The sequence below is a fragment of the Phocoena sinus genome, chromosome 15, assembly GCF_008692025.1.
Source record: "Phocoena sinus isolate mPhoSin1 chromosome 15, mPhoSin1.pri, whole genome shotgun sequence".
Lineage (NCBI taxonomy): Eukaryota > Metazoa > Chordata > Mammalia > Artiodactyla > Phocoenidae > Phocoena > Phocoena sinus.
This window is the reverse complement of record NC_045777.1, coordinates 72,376,309-72,393,383: the sequence shown is the minus strand read 5'-3', so window position 1 is coordinate 72,393,383 and position 17,075 is coordinate 72,376,309. Positions and strand designations below refer to the sequence as shown.

At 50.8% G+C, this 17,075-nt stretch overlaps 2 protein-coding genes across 14 annotated transcripts; one reads left to right on the top strand and one right to left on the bottom strand.

Moving 5' to 3' along the window:
• Positions 1 to 28: 28 nt before the first annotated feature.
• Positions 29 to 4,406, top strand: CCDC189 (coiled-coil domain containing 189). 12 transcript variants are annotated; one of them, XM_032605946.1, is made up of 9 exons: positions 29 to 519; positions 852 to 883; positions 1,466 to 1,531; positions 1,704 to 1,873; positions 2,414 to 2,484; positions 2,669 to 2,785; positions 2,867 to 2,936; positions 3,009 to 3,098; positions 4,188 to 4,406. In XM_032605946.1, exons 1-9 carry the CDS (start codon positions 316 to 318, stop codon positions 4,361 to 4,363), a joined length of 996 nt encoding a protein of 331 aa, XP_032461837.1. In that variant the 5' UTR covers positions 29 to 315; the 3' UTR covers positions 4,364 to 4,406. The 12 variants fall into 12 exon arrangements, 11 of the variants coding, with proteins under 11 accessions (XP_032461837.1, XP_032461844.1, XP_032461842.1 ...); XM_032605953.1 differs by having other exon boundaries at positions 2,984 to 3,098; positions 4,188 to 4,326; XM_032605951.1 differs by lacking the exon at positions 3,009 to 3,098.
• Positions 4,407 to 4,471: 65 nt separating this feature from the next.
• PHKG2 (phosphorylase kinase catalytic subunit gamma 2) lies at positions 4,472 to 16,420 on the bottom strand. 2 transcript variants are annotated; one of them, XM_032605939.1, is made up of 10 exons: positions 16,313 to 16,420; positions 15,869 to 15,981; positions 9,121 to 9,296; positions 8,811 to 8,865; positions 7,730 to 7,795; positions 7,483 to 7,646; positions 5,584 to 5,674; positions 5,335 to 5,488; positions 5,137 to 5,262; positions 4,472 to 5,038 (listed from the first exon to the last, which is right to left on the bottom strand). In XM_032605939.1, the coding sequence occupies exons 2-10, from the start codon at positions 15,961 to 15,963 to the stop codon at positions 4,745 to 4,747; spliced, it is 1,221 nt and encodes a 406-aa protein (XP_032461830.1). In that variant the 5' UTR covers positions 15,964 to 15,981; positions 16,313 to 16,420; the 3' UTR covers positions 4,472 to 4,744. The 2 variants fall into 2 exon arrangements, with proteins under 2 accessions (XP_032461830.1, XP_032461831.1); XM_032605940.1 differs by having other exon boundaries at positions 4,477 to 5,038; positions 16,386 to 16,419.
• Between the last annotated feature and the right edge of the window lie 655 nt (positions 16,421 to 17,075).

Here is a 17,075-nt window from a genome sequence, read left to right as displayed (position 1 = left end):
CTCAGAATAGCAACTTTGAAGCGAGGGCACGGGGGCGGGCCTTGCGGCTTATTACGCACGCGCATTCTCTTCTCACTGATTGGCGAGCGCCGTACACTTTCTCTCTTGCTCCAAGAACCCCCTTAGCAACGGTCACCGTTGAGACGGAGGAAGACGCCCCCAGCGGATTGGCTGCACCGGGCCTCTCTGCAGCGTAGATTGGCTTGAAGCGTCGATAGAGGTCCAGGCCTTGGCAGCCTCTGCCGGAGAATCGGCTGTCCCAGAACCGAGGCAGGACAGAACCTGTGGTGCCCCGCGGCACAGAGGAGCGACAAGATGATCCGCCGGAAGTCCAGCCAATTCCAGGGACTGAAAATGCAATCGGAGCTTGAACAGCACTACGAACTGCGGAGAGAACCCAAGAAAGACCTCAGGTCATTGGATGAATCGGCCACGCGGATGGGAACAGGTGTGCATACCGAGTCGGGGACCGTGGCTTCAGTGAATGCGGATGAAGATCCTGCAGCCGACTTGTTCCCGGTAAGGACTGGACAGAGTCGTCCGCTCATGAATGTTTATAAAAGGGCTCCCCAGCAGGGCGCCACCCGTCGTTATGCTTTCTAACGTTCAAGACGTTTCCCGGGCTGCCTTGGTGAAGAGACAGGGGTGTGTGACCCCCCCTTGTTAATATGCTCATGAATAGTACTTAGGGGTCGCTGAAGCCCAGCCCGCCAGCATTGCTCGTAGCTAGTCTTTAAGATGAGAAGGCAAGTTAGCGCGTTCTTAGGCCCGCTAGAGATTCGCAACGGCTCAAGAACTAGGGGCCACGAACAACACAGCTCTGCCTTTCCCAATCCGCTTTCTCTCTGCAGCCGTCACTGCCCCAGCCCCGGATCTGCATATGGTGAGTGTGAAGAGCTTTGGGGGAAAGTTACCCTTCACACTTGTATTATTCCTTTAGGGCTTCCCCACAATCCTGTCAAACAGCAACGGTATCCTCATTTTACAGATGAGGAGACTGAGGCCCAGAGATGCAGTTACCCGAGATGACTAAGTCAGGTCTCCTGCTGCCCCAGTCCAAAGAGAGTGTGAGAAGAGGGGAGCCAAAGACTGAGAATGTAAATGTAGTATCAGTGCCTCTATGGAGCATTGTACAAATGGGGACACTGAGGTTCACAGAGGGAGACTTGCCCAGTTATACAGTAGGGAGTGGCAGAGACCAGAACTCAAGTTTCCTAATCCTACGCTTTAGAAATGAAGAGGATCATAAGAGTTCATTTTGGCCATACCCTCTATTTACAGATGGAGAAAGTGAGGCCCAGAGAAGGAAGTGACCTGCCTAAGGTTACAAAGCAATTCAGTGGAAGGGCCAAACCTCTAACTCAGGTCTCTTGGTTCCCAGTCCAGTGCTCTACCCATCATAGCCCTGTTATGAGGGTAATGCATAATGGCCACCAACACATTTTCCCCTCTTTTCCTATGACAGGAAGTACCTGGACATCCATTCCATGCACAGGCTGGAGAAGACAGCCAACGTTGAGGAGATGAGGGAGTATGCGGGGGGAGCAGGGAGGGGAATAAGAGCTAGCTCTTGGGGAAGGCTGGGAGGTGGATGGGCTGGGAAGGCATGAGGAATGCCTGGCTCCAAAGCCTGTTGTACACTAGCGTGGGGCGGTGAAGAGAGGCTCCGGTTGTCGCTCATTCCTTCCTCTCTCCCTCCCAAGGGTGCTGGCCGAGCTGTTGGGACTAGGCTCTCCTGCGCAGAGCCTGCGGGACACCATCACCCTGGACCTCTTCTCCCATGCACTCATCTTCTGCCGCCAACAAGGCTTCTCCCTGGAGCAGACATCAACGGCTTGTGCCCTGCTCCAAGATCTTCACAAGGCCTGTATTGGTAAGAGAAGGCCCCCGAAGGCTGTGAGTCCAGGGGAGAGGAGAAGGCTGGCACAAGTGACCAGGGGAAGTAAAAGCAGGATTAGCACCTGAAATCTTTGTTCTGTCATCACTAGCAGCAGTATCACACCCGTTATTTCACCTTTGAAATCCTCTATTTCCTTATCTATAATAAGGCTACAGCACTAACATTATGAAACTGTTCTGAGAAATATTATATATAATAGATGTAGATATATGCACAGTGCTCAATAAAACAGGTCTTGCTTTACTCCTGGAACTAATTTTCTACAGAATGTTTAACGAGAGCTAAACTATGTATTTCTTGGTTTATTGTCCATCACTTCCACGAGAAAATACGCTTCTTAAGGGCAGGAACTTGTCTGGTTCAGTGCCCAGAACAGTGCATAGTGGGTACTCAATATTTGTTGCCTATATCTTTCTACTTCTAAAGCTCATGCTCAATAAGTAGCTGTTGAGTGACTAAAATGAATGATTATCAGGGAGGGTACTCACTGTCACATCTTGCCTTCTCTCCCAGCAACCCCCTTGGGCAACGTGGAGGAATGTTACCGCTACTTCACCAGTGTTCTTTTTTGCCACGGAATCAGGGTCAGTTTCACTCTCCCCCCAGATAAGGTCTAGCCCAGCCTCCCACCCTCTCTTACACACATGACCCTCATCTTCCTCTGAAGGCCACAGTGGGCTCTTCCTGCTCCTGGATTGCCGGGCACTTGGAGAAAAGGTGAGGGCTTCAGGAGGTGGTCAGTCCTCTAACTCCCAATCATCCCCACAGCGGCCCCCCTTCAGTATCAACCTCTTTAAGGAGGAACAGCTGCTGGCCCTGGCAGATTATGTGGTCAACACCTACTTCCGCCACTTCAAGCTCTACAAATATGTCTTCACACCCCAGGTACTGGGCCATGGGCTACAAGAGGCCACCCCTCATCTCCTCCCTTTCCCTCAGTGCAGACGTCTTCCTCCCTCTTCCCAGGTGCGGCTGGATCTGTCTTTGACTTACATGGGGCTACAGGCACCCAAGCTCTGGCCAAAGGATGAGACGGGTAAGGGAGAATGCCGGGGCGAGGGCTGGACTGGGCTGGGGCTGAAGCCTCCTCCTGCCTTCTGGCTTGCAGAGAAAGAAGAGGGCGAAGAGGTGGAGGAGCAGGCACTCACCCCAGATGAGGAGGAACCAGAAACAGTGGTCCAGCCAGAGCCAGAGCCAAGTGAGGACCTGGAGGGGTTAGGGTTCCCTGTGACTTTGGGCAGGTGTGAAATGAAAGGTTTAGACCATATCAGGACTTCAGAATTTTTGTTTTAGTCATGGTGTCCTTTCTCCAAATGATTCCTTATGCAGAAGTCCAAGATGGCAAACAGATAAAAGCACAGCTGCTGGGGGTGAGGCAGGAGTCCCAGAAAAGGATTATAAAACCAATGACAATAGGGCTTCCCTGGCGGTGCAGTGGTTAAGAATCCACCTGCCAATGCAATGGACACGGGTTCAAGCCCTGGTCCGGGAAGATTCCACATGCCGTGGAGCAACTAAGCCTGTGAGCCACAACTATTGAAGCCCGCGTGCCTAGAGCCTGTGCTCCACAACAAGAGAAGCCACCACAATGAGAAATCCGCGTGCCACAAGGAAGAGTACCCCCGCTCGCCACAACTAAAGAAAGCCCACGCACAGAAATGGAGACCCAACACAGCCAAAAATAAATAAATAAATAAATAAAAATTAGAAGAAAAGAAAAAAACCCAATGACAGTAATAGCCAGCACACATTTGACAACACTATGTGCCAGGCAGGCCCTATTTTAAGCATATATATATATAGAGAGAGAGAGAGAGAGAGAGAGAGACCTTTTTTTTTTTTTGTCTGTGCCGTGTAGCTTGCAGGATCTTAGCTCCCTGACCAGGAATCGAACCCGTGCCCCCTGCAGTGGAATTGTGGAGTCGTAACCACCGGACTGCCAGGGAATTCCCACATTTTACATCTATTAACCCATTTAATCCTCTCTCAATCCTAGTTGCTATCACTATCTGCATTTTACACAGAGGAAACTGAGGCATGGAAAGGTTAAGTCACCTGCCTAAGGTCACAAGGCTACTTAGTAGCAATCCAGAAAATGCAGCAGCATAGCCACTCTGCCCATCTTTCTCTCACAGAAGGGCTGGCTGACATTTTCTGAATTGAAGCAACACTGCCACTAGTGTAGCTCCCAGGGCACCCTGGAAGGTTGTGTTTGCCTGGCTAGGGGCAATCCCTCAGCCCCAGACGGCATCTCTTCTGACCCGTCCCTTCTTCCCTGCCCCTGCAGGCCAGGTATCCATCCTCCGGGCCTACATCAAGACCCAGATGAACAAGGAACTGGAGCAGCTCCAACAACTGGTGGAGGAACGGCTCAAGGCCAGTGAGGAAAGGCTCAGCAGCAAGCTGACCGCACTCGAGCGGCCCCTCCAGCTACCTCCAGGCAAAGGCAAGAACAAGACCTAGTGACCCCCACCCTCTTCCCCAATAAAGACCTGGACCAAAGTGACCCTACCCCGCCTCCATCCTGAGCACCTTCTGGGCTTCCCTGCACCAGACACAGGACGCTGGCTCTCCCTGGCGTGTAGCAGATTTTATTGCATACGTGGCACAGGCAGCATGGATAAGGCCAGGCATGGCACTCTGGGTGGCTCTCTTCCACCTCAGCTCTGATCTCAAAGCCCTGGCCAGTGTGGGTAGGTGTACAGGGCTGGTCTCTATGATACTTTGATCAGTGGCGGGCCTGGCCAGGCATGGGGGCCTGAGGCCATAGCCCAGAGGGGCTGGAATGATAAAAATCCTCCTCCTGGAGAGCTCTGCTTCCTGGGATTCCTCAGGGCTGAAGTACTAGCCCAGCACCAGCATGGCCTCATCTTCAGTGATAGTAGCTGAGTCCCCCTCCTCTTCAGGGCCCATCATGGAAAAAGGCCCTGGGGGCCGGTGCTGGAAGAGGGCTGCCCGGTTCTGCTGCTCACCCTTCTTCACCCAGTGTCCATAGAGCCGGAAGGCACAGCTGTCAATGAGGCGCCGCACTGGCCGCAGCGCATAAGGGTCCCTCAACAGTGCACTCTTGGTCAGCGGCCGTACACGGTGGGTGCTTAAGGCCACCCGTCCAGCAGCCAGCACTGTCCACACTGCCACCTGGGAAAGGGGGCAGTGTGAGCTCCACGGGCACATCCACCGAAAGAAAAATCATGGGACAGAGGAGCAGGCCCACACCCTGACACTCTCAGGCTTACCCGGAACCGCTGGCGGGGGCTGAGGTTCCAGGGTTGGCTGCCTTCACAGCGCTCAAAGAATGGGTGCTGTAGGGCTTGCTCAGCTGTCAGGCGCTCCTCAGGGTCCACCTGTAGCAGCCTCGAGATCTACGGGAAATGCCAGAGCATGAAGGGCAGCTCTTGGGCCTCCCTCCTTGCCCTCTCATGGCCCCAGCTCACCAGGTCTTTCACAGTGTCAGAACGGTCATCCCACTCAGGTGAACTAAACTGGTACTGGCCCTCCATAATCATGCGTAACATCAGGATCTGGCGTCGGTGCCAGAATGGTGGCGAGCCAGCCAGGAGTGTGAACAAGATCACCCCACAGGCCCAGCTGAGAAAGAGACCACAGTCAGGGAGGACTAGGTGAGCGAATGTGTTGAAGGACACTACACAAAGGAGGAGGGAAGGGGGAGACCAGAAACTCACAGATCGACCTCCTTGCCGTAGCCTGGGTGGGTTTCATCCATGGAGCACTTAAGGATCTCTGGTGCTAGATAACCTGGAGTCCCACACAATTCTGGGGAGAGAGGCCTGAGATTGATAGGATGTCACAGCCCCCTCAAGGACCCTTAACACCAGACCTCTGCTGGAGCCTCAACACCACCAGAGCCCCAAGTGTTCCCATTCTGCTCCTGCCTGCCTTCTGCCAAGTCTCGGTATTAGACCCTAGCCCTGCTGAACAATTCAAGGACCCACCAAGGCTCCCGGTGGCCTTCCTGGGAAAACCTGATTTTTAGATTGACTTAAAGGTGCTATCCAACTGTATCACTTGCCTCCCCCAACCCTCCAGCCAACCCACTCCTCACACAACTTTTTACCACGTTTTTACATATATACACACATAGAAAACAAAACTTAAATCTTTTCTACATTCCTTTCTGCCCAAATCTATTCCTCCTCCTATAATCTCTACTGCAGTTAGTGGAACCACCACTCAACCAAGGGGAATGAGTAGGAATATGGGATTTCTTAAGGCACATTCTGGGTAAATTGTTTGTTTAAAACCCTTCCCTGGCTTCCCATCATGGCCTCAGGATCAAGTCTAGACTCCTACAGCACAGAACCCTCCATGACTTGATCTAAGCCTGTATTTTTAGTTTCTTCTGGCACCAATTCTTCCATCCCAGCAATTTCCAAACTGTGATCCATGGCACACTTCGAAGAGATCTTAATAGGCCTGAATTGAGAAACTGAATTTCTCTGGGGAAATTCATTCCAACTCAAACTATTTACTGAACGCCTACCATGTGCCAAGCACCACACTAGACACAGTGGCGAATTTGATGTGCCCTTACCAAGTTCACCACCTGCCAGAAAGCAAACAAATAACAGAGTAAGACATGTATCATGAAGTGGGGGAGATATAAGAGCAAAAAGCAAGGGCTCTAACCTGACATAGAACTTTAAAGTAAAAGCTAAATTATCCAAGCCAAGGGAGAGGCTGGAGTGGGCAGGGGCAAAAATGATGCAGAATAGGGCAGTGTATGTGGCAGCCCAAAGGGACACAAAGCACAGCATATGGAAGATGTGTAAGTCCACAGATTAAGACCATGAACTCTGGAGTCATACTGCCCAAGTTCAAATCACACCTATGTGACCTTGGGCAAGTCACCTCACCTCATTAAGCCCACTTATAAAATAGACACAAATACTATTTCAGAGCTGTTGAGAGGATCTAGAGAAATAAGCCATGTAGACGCAGTGTGGTGCCTTACTCACATTAAGTGCCCAGTGAATGTTAGCTATTAGTAAGTCCAATGCAGAGCCACTGAAGGAGAGGAAGTAGTATATTAAAGGCTCTGAGGAGTCTCACAGTTGAACTTTGTTTAGTTTTCCACTTGCACTAGAAATGGTTGTCACAACAAATGTGTGGGCACGAGGTGAGAAGGGCTGTCGCGCCACACCAGGCTCCTCATAGCACCTAAGCAGCACACTGTGGACCTGCCTCCGCCAGACCCCAAAGGCACAGCTGAGCCCTGCTACCCCTCGCTCCCTCTTTTTCCTCCTGTGACAAGCCCAGCCTCCCCAGGCCGAGGTCCGAGCCCCTTCCTCTGTGGGTCCCTACAGCTGAATCAGGTACTCCTTCCTGGCTTCCTGGCATGGCTCCTTGCCTGCTGTGTGCCATGATCTTCTCACTTGTCTGCCTCCAGGTCAGGAAGCCCACACTGATTTGCACACGAGGCTCTGCGCCCAGTGGGGACCTGGCAAGTGCTCACTGACCTTCCTTTCCTTGGTACTTGGGACCCAGTTCTCAGACCCAGCCAACCAGCCCCAGGCCTGAGCCTCTTTCTCTCCCAAGCCTCTCAGGGTACCAGGTCCCCTCACCTCGAAGCTTCTCATCAGGTTCCAAGTGGCAGGAGAACCCAAAATCTGATAGTCGGATCTGCATATTGTCATCTAGGAGAATATTCTCAGGCTTCAGGTCTCGGTGTACAATGTTGTTAGCGTGGAGAAAGCTCACTGCTTCCAGCAGAGACCTCATGATGGACCTGAGGGAGGCACAGTCTGCTTTGCTTCTCCCTGTCCCGCCCCACCCCCTGCTCATCCCAGGGGTTGCAGGCTCACCCATTACCTGGTTTCCTTTTCTGAGAGGGCCACCTTCTCTGTGAGATAGTCAAACAGCTCTCCCTTCCGCATCCTAAGGGATAGGAGGGGTTGGGAGATAGGTGCACCTCACAGTGGTGGCTGAGAAAAGAAGCCAGTGCTCACAGAAAATACCACGGAAGAGGCCAGTAAAGAGATCCCTCTGTAGACAAATGAAAGGGTCTCGAGACAGAGCACTCCAAGAGTGAACCGGATGTCAGGGGCACTTTGGCCCAATGGGTTGGCCGTCGAAATATCTGCACTGTGCCACAAGGGGGCTATTTTAGCAAGAATAAGTGCCTTGTGATAATAATCATTTACAGGAAGTCTGTGTTATCTGAGAATACACTCACAAAACGCCTTCTGAAGTGAATCTATTTAGACCACGGACCAAAATTTTCCAGTTAATAGTAGGAAGAAAGTTGAATGGGACTTTATTTTGAATTTTGCTTATTTTATCTTGTCTTTAAAATCTGAGGTTATAATTGCAACTCTGCATCAATCCTTGAAATAAAGAACACACCAGGTTCTGCAAAGTTGCATGGTGGTGTAACAGACACTTCCCACTTCCCCTCGACTTTTGCAGAGGGTCATTACTGTCTGAAGACTTTGTAAATTTCTTCCAAGGGCCTCTCTTAAACATCTGGTATCCAAACCATTCTCTTTTGAAGTACCTTTGCAACTGGTTTGCATTATAGCACTGTATAATATCTGACATTCAGCTTTAGACCGACCAGAAAAAGAACTGATGGGCAGACAGAGACTCCAGTGGAGGGTGTTAAACACTGGGAGACTGGTGAGGGAGAGTCTATTTATATGTGGTCAGCTCACGAATAAACACCCTCCTCCTAAAACAGGGTCTCATGAAGACCCTTTGTACTTAGCTGGTCACTATGACTCTTGAAGAACTTGCCTCAATCTGGGCACCTAGGGAGAAGGGCCAGAGCCCTGAGCTGGCAGGCAGGCCTGAGCGGGAGCAGAGGAAGGTCTTCAGCCCACTGTGCTGTAAGGCTGGGGCCATGCATGGAGGTGAGGAGGAGGCTTCTCGATTGGGGCTGGGAGATACTCACAGGTCAAACACCAGGAACATGAAGCTAGAAGACTCGTAGGAATCGATGAGAGTGACTGGGGAAAGAGGCAGAAAGGCAGAGAGACAGAGATGGAAAGGAGCAGATGCACATTAAAGGGCCTTTTCCACCCTGAGGCAGCAGTGGACTGTTACTGGGAAGGAAGGAGAACCAAAGGAGGCAGTAGGGACCCAAAGGCTGGCCACACTTTGAGGTGCAGCGGAGCCAGGACTAAGGGAGCAGAGGCATGGAGGCAGTGCTGGGGGAAGTGGGCTGTGGGCAGGGCTAACAGGAGCAGGGAATGCAGCCTCACTGATGTGGGGGTGGCCGGCGACCTGGCGAAGGATGTGTGTCTCTCGCCGCGTGGCTTCTCGCACCTCCTCCAGCTGCTCAGGACTCAGCCGCTCAGCTGTCACCTCCATGATCTTCACCGCAAACTCCCGGCCAGTAACTCGATGAACGCAACGGCGGACTACAGAGCTCACTCCTCTGCCAGAGTCAGACAACGCACAAGTCAGGGCCTCCTGCTCTCTCATTTCCACGCAGAGTAGAGCCTTGGCAGCCTCACACCCACTATGCCAGACTCTGGAAACCCATTTAGACAACAGGGCGAACTCCCAAGGAGCTCACCCTGGCCTGCAGGAGCTTCACAGCAGCATCAGCAAGCAACCTGGGCATCCAGCAATGTGCAACACAAAGCTCATAGGGCAGGCAGGCAGGCAGGGGTCCTGGGTTCCAGTCTCTGCCACTCCCTCCATGGGTGAGCCTAGGCACTGGGCCCCAGAACCTGCCCCTTGCCCTAGAACCCCACAGGGAGAAAGTGGGAAGGCTTCCTCCAGATTTTACCCACTTCCATGGTTACCCCATCTAAATCCCAAAGTTCCCCTACAATATCTCAAGTGAAGGAGGCTCCAAATAAATATTGGGCCACTGACCAGAAGACCAAAGTTGAGAAGTAGGAGATCTCGGTTTAGGCCCCAAATCTGTCACTAATTAACCTCCAAGTGACCCACTGACATAAGGTCTCTGGGCTTCCACTTCACCTGCTCTGAAACGTAGCCAACAATATCTTGAAGGGATGCTGAAAGGCGTTAATGAGGTAGAGACAGGAAAGCCCATTTGGCTTTGTAAAGACAAAGTCCTAGGGAATTCCACGTGGTCCAGTGGTTAGGACTCCACTCTTCCACTGCAGAGGGCTCGGGTTCGATCCCTGGTCAGGGAACTAAGATTACACAAGCCGCATGGCACGGCCAAAAAGAAGAAAAAAACACAAAGTCCTAGACAGGGATTTCCTTGCTTGGCTCTGTCACCAACTCCGTGTGACCCTACAAGTATTTCAGGCTAAGGTGAAAATCTCTCCAGGATCTGACCTCATACCACATTTCGCATGCTGGTTCCCTGGCTGCCATTCACAACCTCACTGCCGTGCTCCCAGGGCCTCCTTGCCTTTATGTAACTCCTTTTGCTTGAAATGCCTGTCATCCACATCTCTGGTTCAATCAATGGATGCAAACTATTGACCCTCCAGGCAAACACAGCCCACAGATATATTACACTGTGGTCAGTGCATTGTTATTTACAAATCTGAATTCACATATCTTAGTTGGAACAAGAACGCTCCAGCTGCCACAATGCTCACCACTTCCTCTTTTTTTTTTTTTTTTTTTTGCAGTACGCGGGCCTCTCACTGTTGTGGCCTCTCCCGTTGCGGAGCACAGGCTCCGGACGCAGACGCGCAGGCTCAGCAGCCATGGCTCACGGGCCCAGCCGCTCCGCGGCATGTGGGATCTTCTCAGACTGGGGCACGAACCCGCGTCTCCTGCATCGGCAGGCGGACTCTCAACCACTGCGCCACCGGGGAAGCCCACCACTTCCTACTCTTTTACTCTTGGCCACTTCACAGTTTTCATTTTCTGCCCAACTACAAAGGGCACCTGAGTTTGAGGTCCCTGGTCTAATTATTACTCATCTTTTAATGAACCTCTGAGAATTTGTGGAAAGCTGGAGACCTCTGCCACATATATCCAACATTTTTATTATTTCGGGGCAGGGGGGTGGTCAAGGATCCTTTGAAGCCATAAAGCAAAGAATCCCCGCTTTAAGGCCCAAAATGAATGCTGCGTCTACCAATTCTTTGTTTATTCTCCAGGAGGGAGGGACCACTCCCATCGCTGGTATCCTATAGCATGTTATCTGTAGGAGCATTCCCCTTTTTTTCTTTTATTTATTTATTTTATTTATTCTTTTTTTTTTTGGCTGCATTGGGTCTTCGTTGCTATGCGCGGGCTTTCTCTAGTTGAGGTGAGTGGGGGCTACTCTTCATTGCGGTGCGCGGGCTTCTCACTGCAGTGGCTTCTCTTGTTGTGGAGCATGGGCTCTAGGCAGGCGGGCTTCAGTAGCTGTGGCTCGCGGGCTCTAGAGAGCAGGCTCAGTAGTTGTGGCGCATGGGCTTAGTTGCTCCTTGGCACGTGGGATCTTCCCGGACCAAGGCTCGAACCCATGTCCCCTGCATTGGCAGGAGGATTCTCAACCACTGCGCCACCAGGGAAGCCCCTACCTGTAGGAGCATTCCCTTTTAATTAAGCCTTCCTACTATGTGTCATGACTATCTACATGGGAAACCTGGGTGTTCAGACTCAAAGTCCAAACTCTTCCTACTGATGCACCCCAGTACCTTGTTCTCTGCCCACCCCTTAAATCTTAAGACTTCCCCAGGATCCCATCCTTGGCCCTGTTCTCAGGCTATATACACTCTCAGTAATCTTATCCACCTCCATGACTTCAACATTCATGCTGAGATGTCTACCCCACCCCCCCGCCATTTTTTTTTTTATTTTTGGCTGCACCACACAGCTTGCGGGATCTCAGTTCCTCGACCAGGGATTGAACTCGGGCCATGGCAGTGAAAGCCCGGAAGCCTAACCACTAGGCCACCAGGGAACTCCCCTAGATGTCAGACCAACACATCTTACTGAATAAATTGCTTCCCAAGGGTCCTAGAGACCTCTCACTGTCATCATGACCACTGAACACTTCATCTTCCCGACACTAGCTCCTCAATTCCTGATCTCAATTAATAGCAGTGCCATTCAATCCGACTCCCAAACTAGAAACACTGGTGCTATTCTTGGCTTCGTCCTCTCCTTCACAATCTACAACATCCAACCAGTCCAGCCCATCCTGTATTATCTCTCAAATCTGTTTCCTAGTACTCCATCCCCACCACTACGATGGCCTCCTAACTGATCTCCCTGCTGCTAATCTCAACCACTGCCACCCATCTGCCACACTGCTTTGAGAACTAGCTTCTTAAAACAGTCCCAATTGTGTCATTCACTGCTTAAAAACTTCCCTGTTTAAATTCTTTACTAAGTTCTGTGTTCCCTCATTCCTCAGCAGTACCCCTAAAGCAACTGTCCTCTTTTTAAATGATACCTAATACTTTCAACCTTACAGTTACCTGTGGAATGCATTCAAAATTCTTGTTTTCTTTCCATACTGCCTCCCTATTAATTACAAGATAAAAGTCAAATCCGAATTCCTTCATCTGTCACTCAAGGCCTTCACCAACTTCTTAGTCTCTTTTCAGCCTCATCCCTGGCTATAACCCTGCTCTTCAACCTTTGTTTCAGTGACTTATAACTTGTCACCAATTTCCAGAATGTGTCAAGCTCTTTTAAAGCTTCAGGTCTGAAATTGGTACTCTGGAAAAAGTAATTTAGTTAGAGTGTGCAGGTAATTTACTGTGCAGGAAAAACAAGAGGGAAAAGGTAGAAGAGAGAGACGAGGGATGATGCTACCACAGTAATCTTGGAATGAAATGATAAGGACCCTACTCTCTGATCTGCCTTCTTCAAAACTGGTTCTTCTGTGCCCTTGGCAGTGGAACCACTGTTTTTACCTAAGGGCTCTTCCTAGCCTCAGTGCATCTTCCCTCACCTGGTCCTGAAACCTTGTAGCATCTCAGGACTTGGATCTCAGCTCTCTTCTTTTCCCAATATTCTCTCTTCCCTGTGACCTCCAACCAGACCCAGGAGTTTTGTGTCTTTTTTTAAAATTTTGATCACGCCATGCGCGGCATGTGGGATCTTAGTCCCCTGACCAGGGATCAAATCCATGCCCCCTTCAGTGGAAGCACAGAGTCCTAACCACCAGACCGCAGGGAATTCCCCCCAGGGGCTTTAAATACCAACTATGTGCAAATGCTTCCTGCTACGCTGTCTCAAGCCTTGATTTCTCTCCAGAATTCCTGACTCCAACAACCTTTTTGACATCTCCATGTGCTATCTAAAAGGAGTCTGAACAAATCTAACGGTCACACCACCATTGGATTTCCTGGCCTCAGCAGCATGTGTCACAGCAGACCATGCCAACCTTCCAGAAATACACTCTTCCTTTTTTTTAAAGTTGGTGGGTTTTTTAAAAAATTAATTTATTAATTTATTTTTGGCTGCACTGGGTCTTCATTGCTGCGCGCGGGCTTTCTCTAGTTGCAGCAAGCGGGGGGGCTACTCTTCGTTGCAGTGTGCGGGCTTTTCACTGCCGTGGCTTCTCTTGTTGTGGAGCACAGGCGCCTGGCATGTGGGCTCAGCAGTTGTGGCTCACGGGCTCTAGAATGCAGGCTCAGTAGTTGTGGCGCACGGGCTTCGTTGCTCTGTGGCATATGGGATCTTCCTGGACCAGGGATTGAACCCATGTCCCCTGCATTGGCAGGGAGATTCTTAACCACTGCACACCAGGGAAGTCCCAAACATACTCTTGTGTTTTTCTTTCTAACTCACAGATGGCATCTCTGTAGTTTCCCTTGCTGGCTCCTCCTTCTCTAACTCTTTAATGGTGACACGCCCCACAGTCTGAGCCTAGGTCTCTTTCACTACTTCACATTTCTCTTGCCAACTACTATCTATATGCTGATGCCTCCCAAGTAAACAGCTCTAGCCCAGCGCTCTTGTTTGAGTTCCAGACTCACATGCCCACTGGACAGCTCCAGTTGGTGGAACTCTTGACTTGCTCACACCTCCCTCCAGACTGATCTTCCCCAGTCTTCTTCATTTCAGTAAATGGTACTCAAGCACTCAAATCCAAACCTTAGAATTTATTCTTGTTTTCTTCCCTTTCCCTTGTGGTCCATATCCAATCCTTCAGGAAATTGTATCAAGTCTCCCTTCAAGCCATCACCTAAATTATCCACTTCTCTCCATCTCTACCACTACCACTCTAGTCTAAACCATCACCATCTCTAGCCTGAATGAATCAATAGCTTCCTAGCTGGTCTCTATACTTCCATTCTTGCCCCTCTCCTATCCACTCTCCACATAAGAGCCAGAATGATCTTTTTTAAATGTAACAACACACCTGTATTAAGCACTCACCATGTGCCAGGACGTGTCCTAAGAGTACCATATTAACTCTTTCTGTCCTCACAGCAACCTACAAGGTAGGCTCTTTTTTTAATTCTCCCATTTATAATGGAGAGACTTTGAGGCATAGAAAGGTTAAGTTCCTAGGCCCCAAATCACAGAAATGTAAATCAGATCATATTACTACCCTACTGGAAACCACCAGTATCACCAGAGCAAACTTTACATTCCTTACCCTAGGGAATTCCCTGGCAGTCCAGTGGTTAAGACTTTGCCTTCCAATGCAGGGGGTGCGGGTTCGATCCCTGGGGAGCTAGGATCCCACGTGCCTTGCGGCCAGAAAACCAAAACATAAAACAGAAGCAATATTGTAACAATCAGTAAAGAATTTAAAGATGGTCCAGAAAAAAAAAAAAAAAAAGATGGTCCGCATCAAAAAAAATATTAAAAAAAAATTCCTGGAACTTCCCTGGTGGCGCAGTGGTTAAGAATCCGCCTGCCAATGCAGGGGACACAGGTTCGAGCCCTGGTCCGGGGAGACCCCACATGCCGTGGAGCACCACAACTACTGAGCCTGCCCTCTAGAGCCCACAAGTCACAACTACTGAAGCCCAGGCGCCTATAGCCCGTGCTCCGCAACAAGGGAAGCGACCGCGATGATAAGCCCGTGCACCGCAACGAAGAGTAGCCCCCACTCGCCGCGACTAGAGAAAAGCCCGAGGCAGCAACGAAGACCCAACACAGCCAAAAATAAATAATTAATAAATAAATAAATTTATTTTTTAAAAAATTCCTTATCCTGGCCCAAGGCTCTACATAATCCAACCTCTATTTACCTCTCCAACTTAATTTCCTCCACCTTTTCCCACTCTTACAACATTCTAGTCACTATGATCTTCTATCTGTTGCTTGAATAGGCCCTTTCCTATGCTGAGCCTTTGAACATGGCAGTTCCCTCTGCCCGGAATATATCCTGCCTCAGCTCATGACCTGTTCATTCTCATCGTCCAAGTCTCAACTCCATTAATTACTCTTGTTCCATAACCCTATTTATTTTCTCCCTAGCACTTACAATGAACTTTAACTTGTTTTCATGTCTATTGTCTCTCTCTACCACTGGAACATAAACTCCAGGAGAACAGAAATCTTGTAAGATGTTAAGGTGTGGGTCTTACATCTCCAGTGCCTAGCACAGTGCACCCAGCACATTGTACATGCTTAGGAAACCTTGATGAATAAATGTATCGGCCACTGCCTCTACAGGTGATGACTTCCTTCTATTTGGTGTGTGCTGAACTCCAACTCATCCTTCAAGACCCAAATATCACCACTTCTGGGAAGATGTGGTTTTCTGAGACCCAGCAGCACTTTTTACACAGCCTGATACTTTTTATATGTTCACGTGTCTCCTTCAGTCACATCACTTGGAGTACCTCCAAGGCATAAACATCTCTTCTACACTCCCCATGTTTATCTTTGTGTCTGGCACCCAGTAGGTGCTTGAATTATGTTTGTTGAACACACAAATGAATGAATTCGTGAAAAAATGGGGGTTGACCCAGAATAAGAGTCTAGTCACCAAATGTTCCTCCACTCACCACTGACCCTTCTCATTTAGAACTCTTCAGCCCTCAGAGAGAACTGTGTACCCTGGCTAGGACCTGACCTCTCTGGACCTCTGTTTCCCTGCCGTGGGCTCACCTGCCAATGACGTCCTTAGGGTCGTACTTCTGGTAAAACTCCTTGGCCGCAGCCCAGTCGGGCAGCTCATCCTCCGTTCCCACGTCCAGCGTCATTTTGAAGTAGGTGGGGGCCTGTGTGGAGGAAACGGAGGGCAGTGAAGGCAGGGAGGCCCACAGGCTCTGAGAGGACGAACATCGCGGCTCGCAGAGGCGCAGCCCTTGCGGCTGGGGAGCCAGGATCCTGTGGGATGGGGACGGGGTGGGGGAAGGACAGGGACTAGGGAGACCCCACGAAAGGGCCTTAGGGGTCGGGACGGGATAGCAAGGCAGGGAGGGGGGCGGGGGAGAGGAAGGGAAAAGGTGCGGAGGAAGAGGGGAAGGGGCAGTCGGGCTGGTGGCTGTTGCTGCGCAGGCGCACTTGGGCGGGCGCTGGGAGGGGGCGCGGGGTCTCGCGCGGGCTCACCCGCGGGGGCGGGGAGAGAAGTCAGAGTCGACGCGATGCCGCCCTGTCGCCTGGTTCGCCTCTAGTCCCTTACCTTATCCACAGGCAGTGCCGGCGACGACCTCAGGCCCCGCCCCCATTCTGTCCGCCAATGGCCAGCGCCACCCGAAGACTGAGGTTCAAAGACCCTTCCGATTGGAAACTGGTAGTCCAATAAGAAGCCGAGAGTCCCGAGGCTGGCGCGGGAGTTGGAGCTCGGAGTTACCTGAGGTTGCGACGCTAGGGCGGGGCTTCAGATACGGCCAATCAGGGCACGGCATCTGCTGGGGCCAGCAGGGGGCGGAGCTTATTGACCAGTGGGGCTGGAGGCCTGGAACGGGACCCGGAAGTTAGATTTACCGGTAAGTGTGACCTCCGGGTAGCTGGGACGCGGGACTCGCTGCGCCTTCGACTCCCGGACTTGGGCATGGTCCCCTCAGTCTCTCAGAATCCCTATCTCAATTCGGCTTTTAAAGATATTAGCAGCCTAGTCCAAAGCGCCTGCTTTGAGGGGCAGAGCATGCAGCTTGGCCCTCAACTTGGCTACTTGGTACGAACTTGTACGAGCCACGGCCCGTCAGGCAGAAGAGGCTTTGTCGTCCTGTGGCTGCTCCGACTCTCGAATACCTCCAAAGCCCTAGTGCTCACCATCTGGGGTTATACATTTTCCCAGTCTTCCACTACCACCTCCCGAAAGCCTTGGGGAATATCACACTTTGTTCGAGGCCTACCAGGTTATGAGATT

Bases quoted from the DNA above. Each gene is read 5' to 3' on its own strand.
- CCDC189 (XM_032605941.1), top strand. From the start codon at position 316: ATGATCCGCCGGAAGTCCAGCCAATTCCAGGGACTGAAAATGCAATCG. The intron at 520-851 runs GTAAGGACTGGA...TTCTCTCTGCAG, and splicing joins CTGCAGCCGACTTGTTCCCG to CCGTCACTGCCCCAGCCCCG. The intron at 3,099-4,187 runs GTGAGGACCTGG...CTGCCCCTGCAG, and splicing joins CCAGCCAGAGCCAGAGCCAA to GCCAGGTATCCATCCTCCGG.
- PHKG2 (XM_032605939.1), bottom strand. From the start codon at position 15,963: ATGACGCTGGACGTGGGAACGGAGGATGAGCTGCCCGACTGGGCTGCG. The intron at 7,647-7,729 runs GTAATGGGTGAG...TGCCTCCCTCAG, and splicing joins CTCTCAGAAAAGGAAACCAG to GTCCATCATGAGGTCTCTGC. The intron at 5,489-5,583 runs GTGAGTTTCTGG...TCTCTTTCTCAG, and splicing joins TACGGCAAGGAGGTCGATCT to CTGGGCCTGTGGGGTGATCT.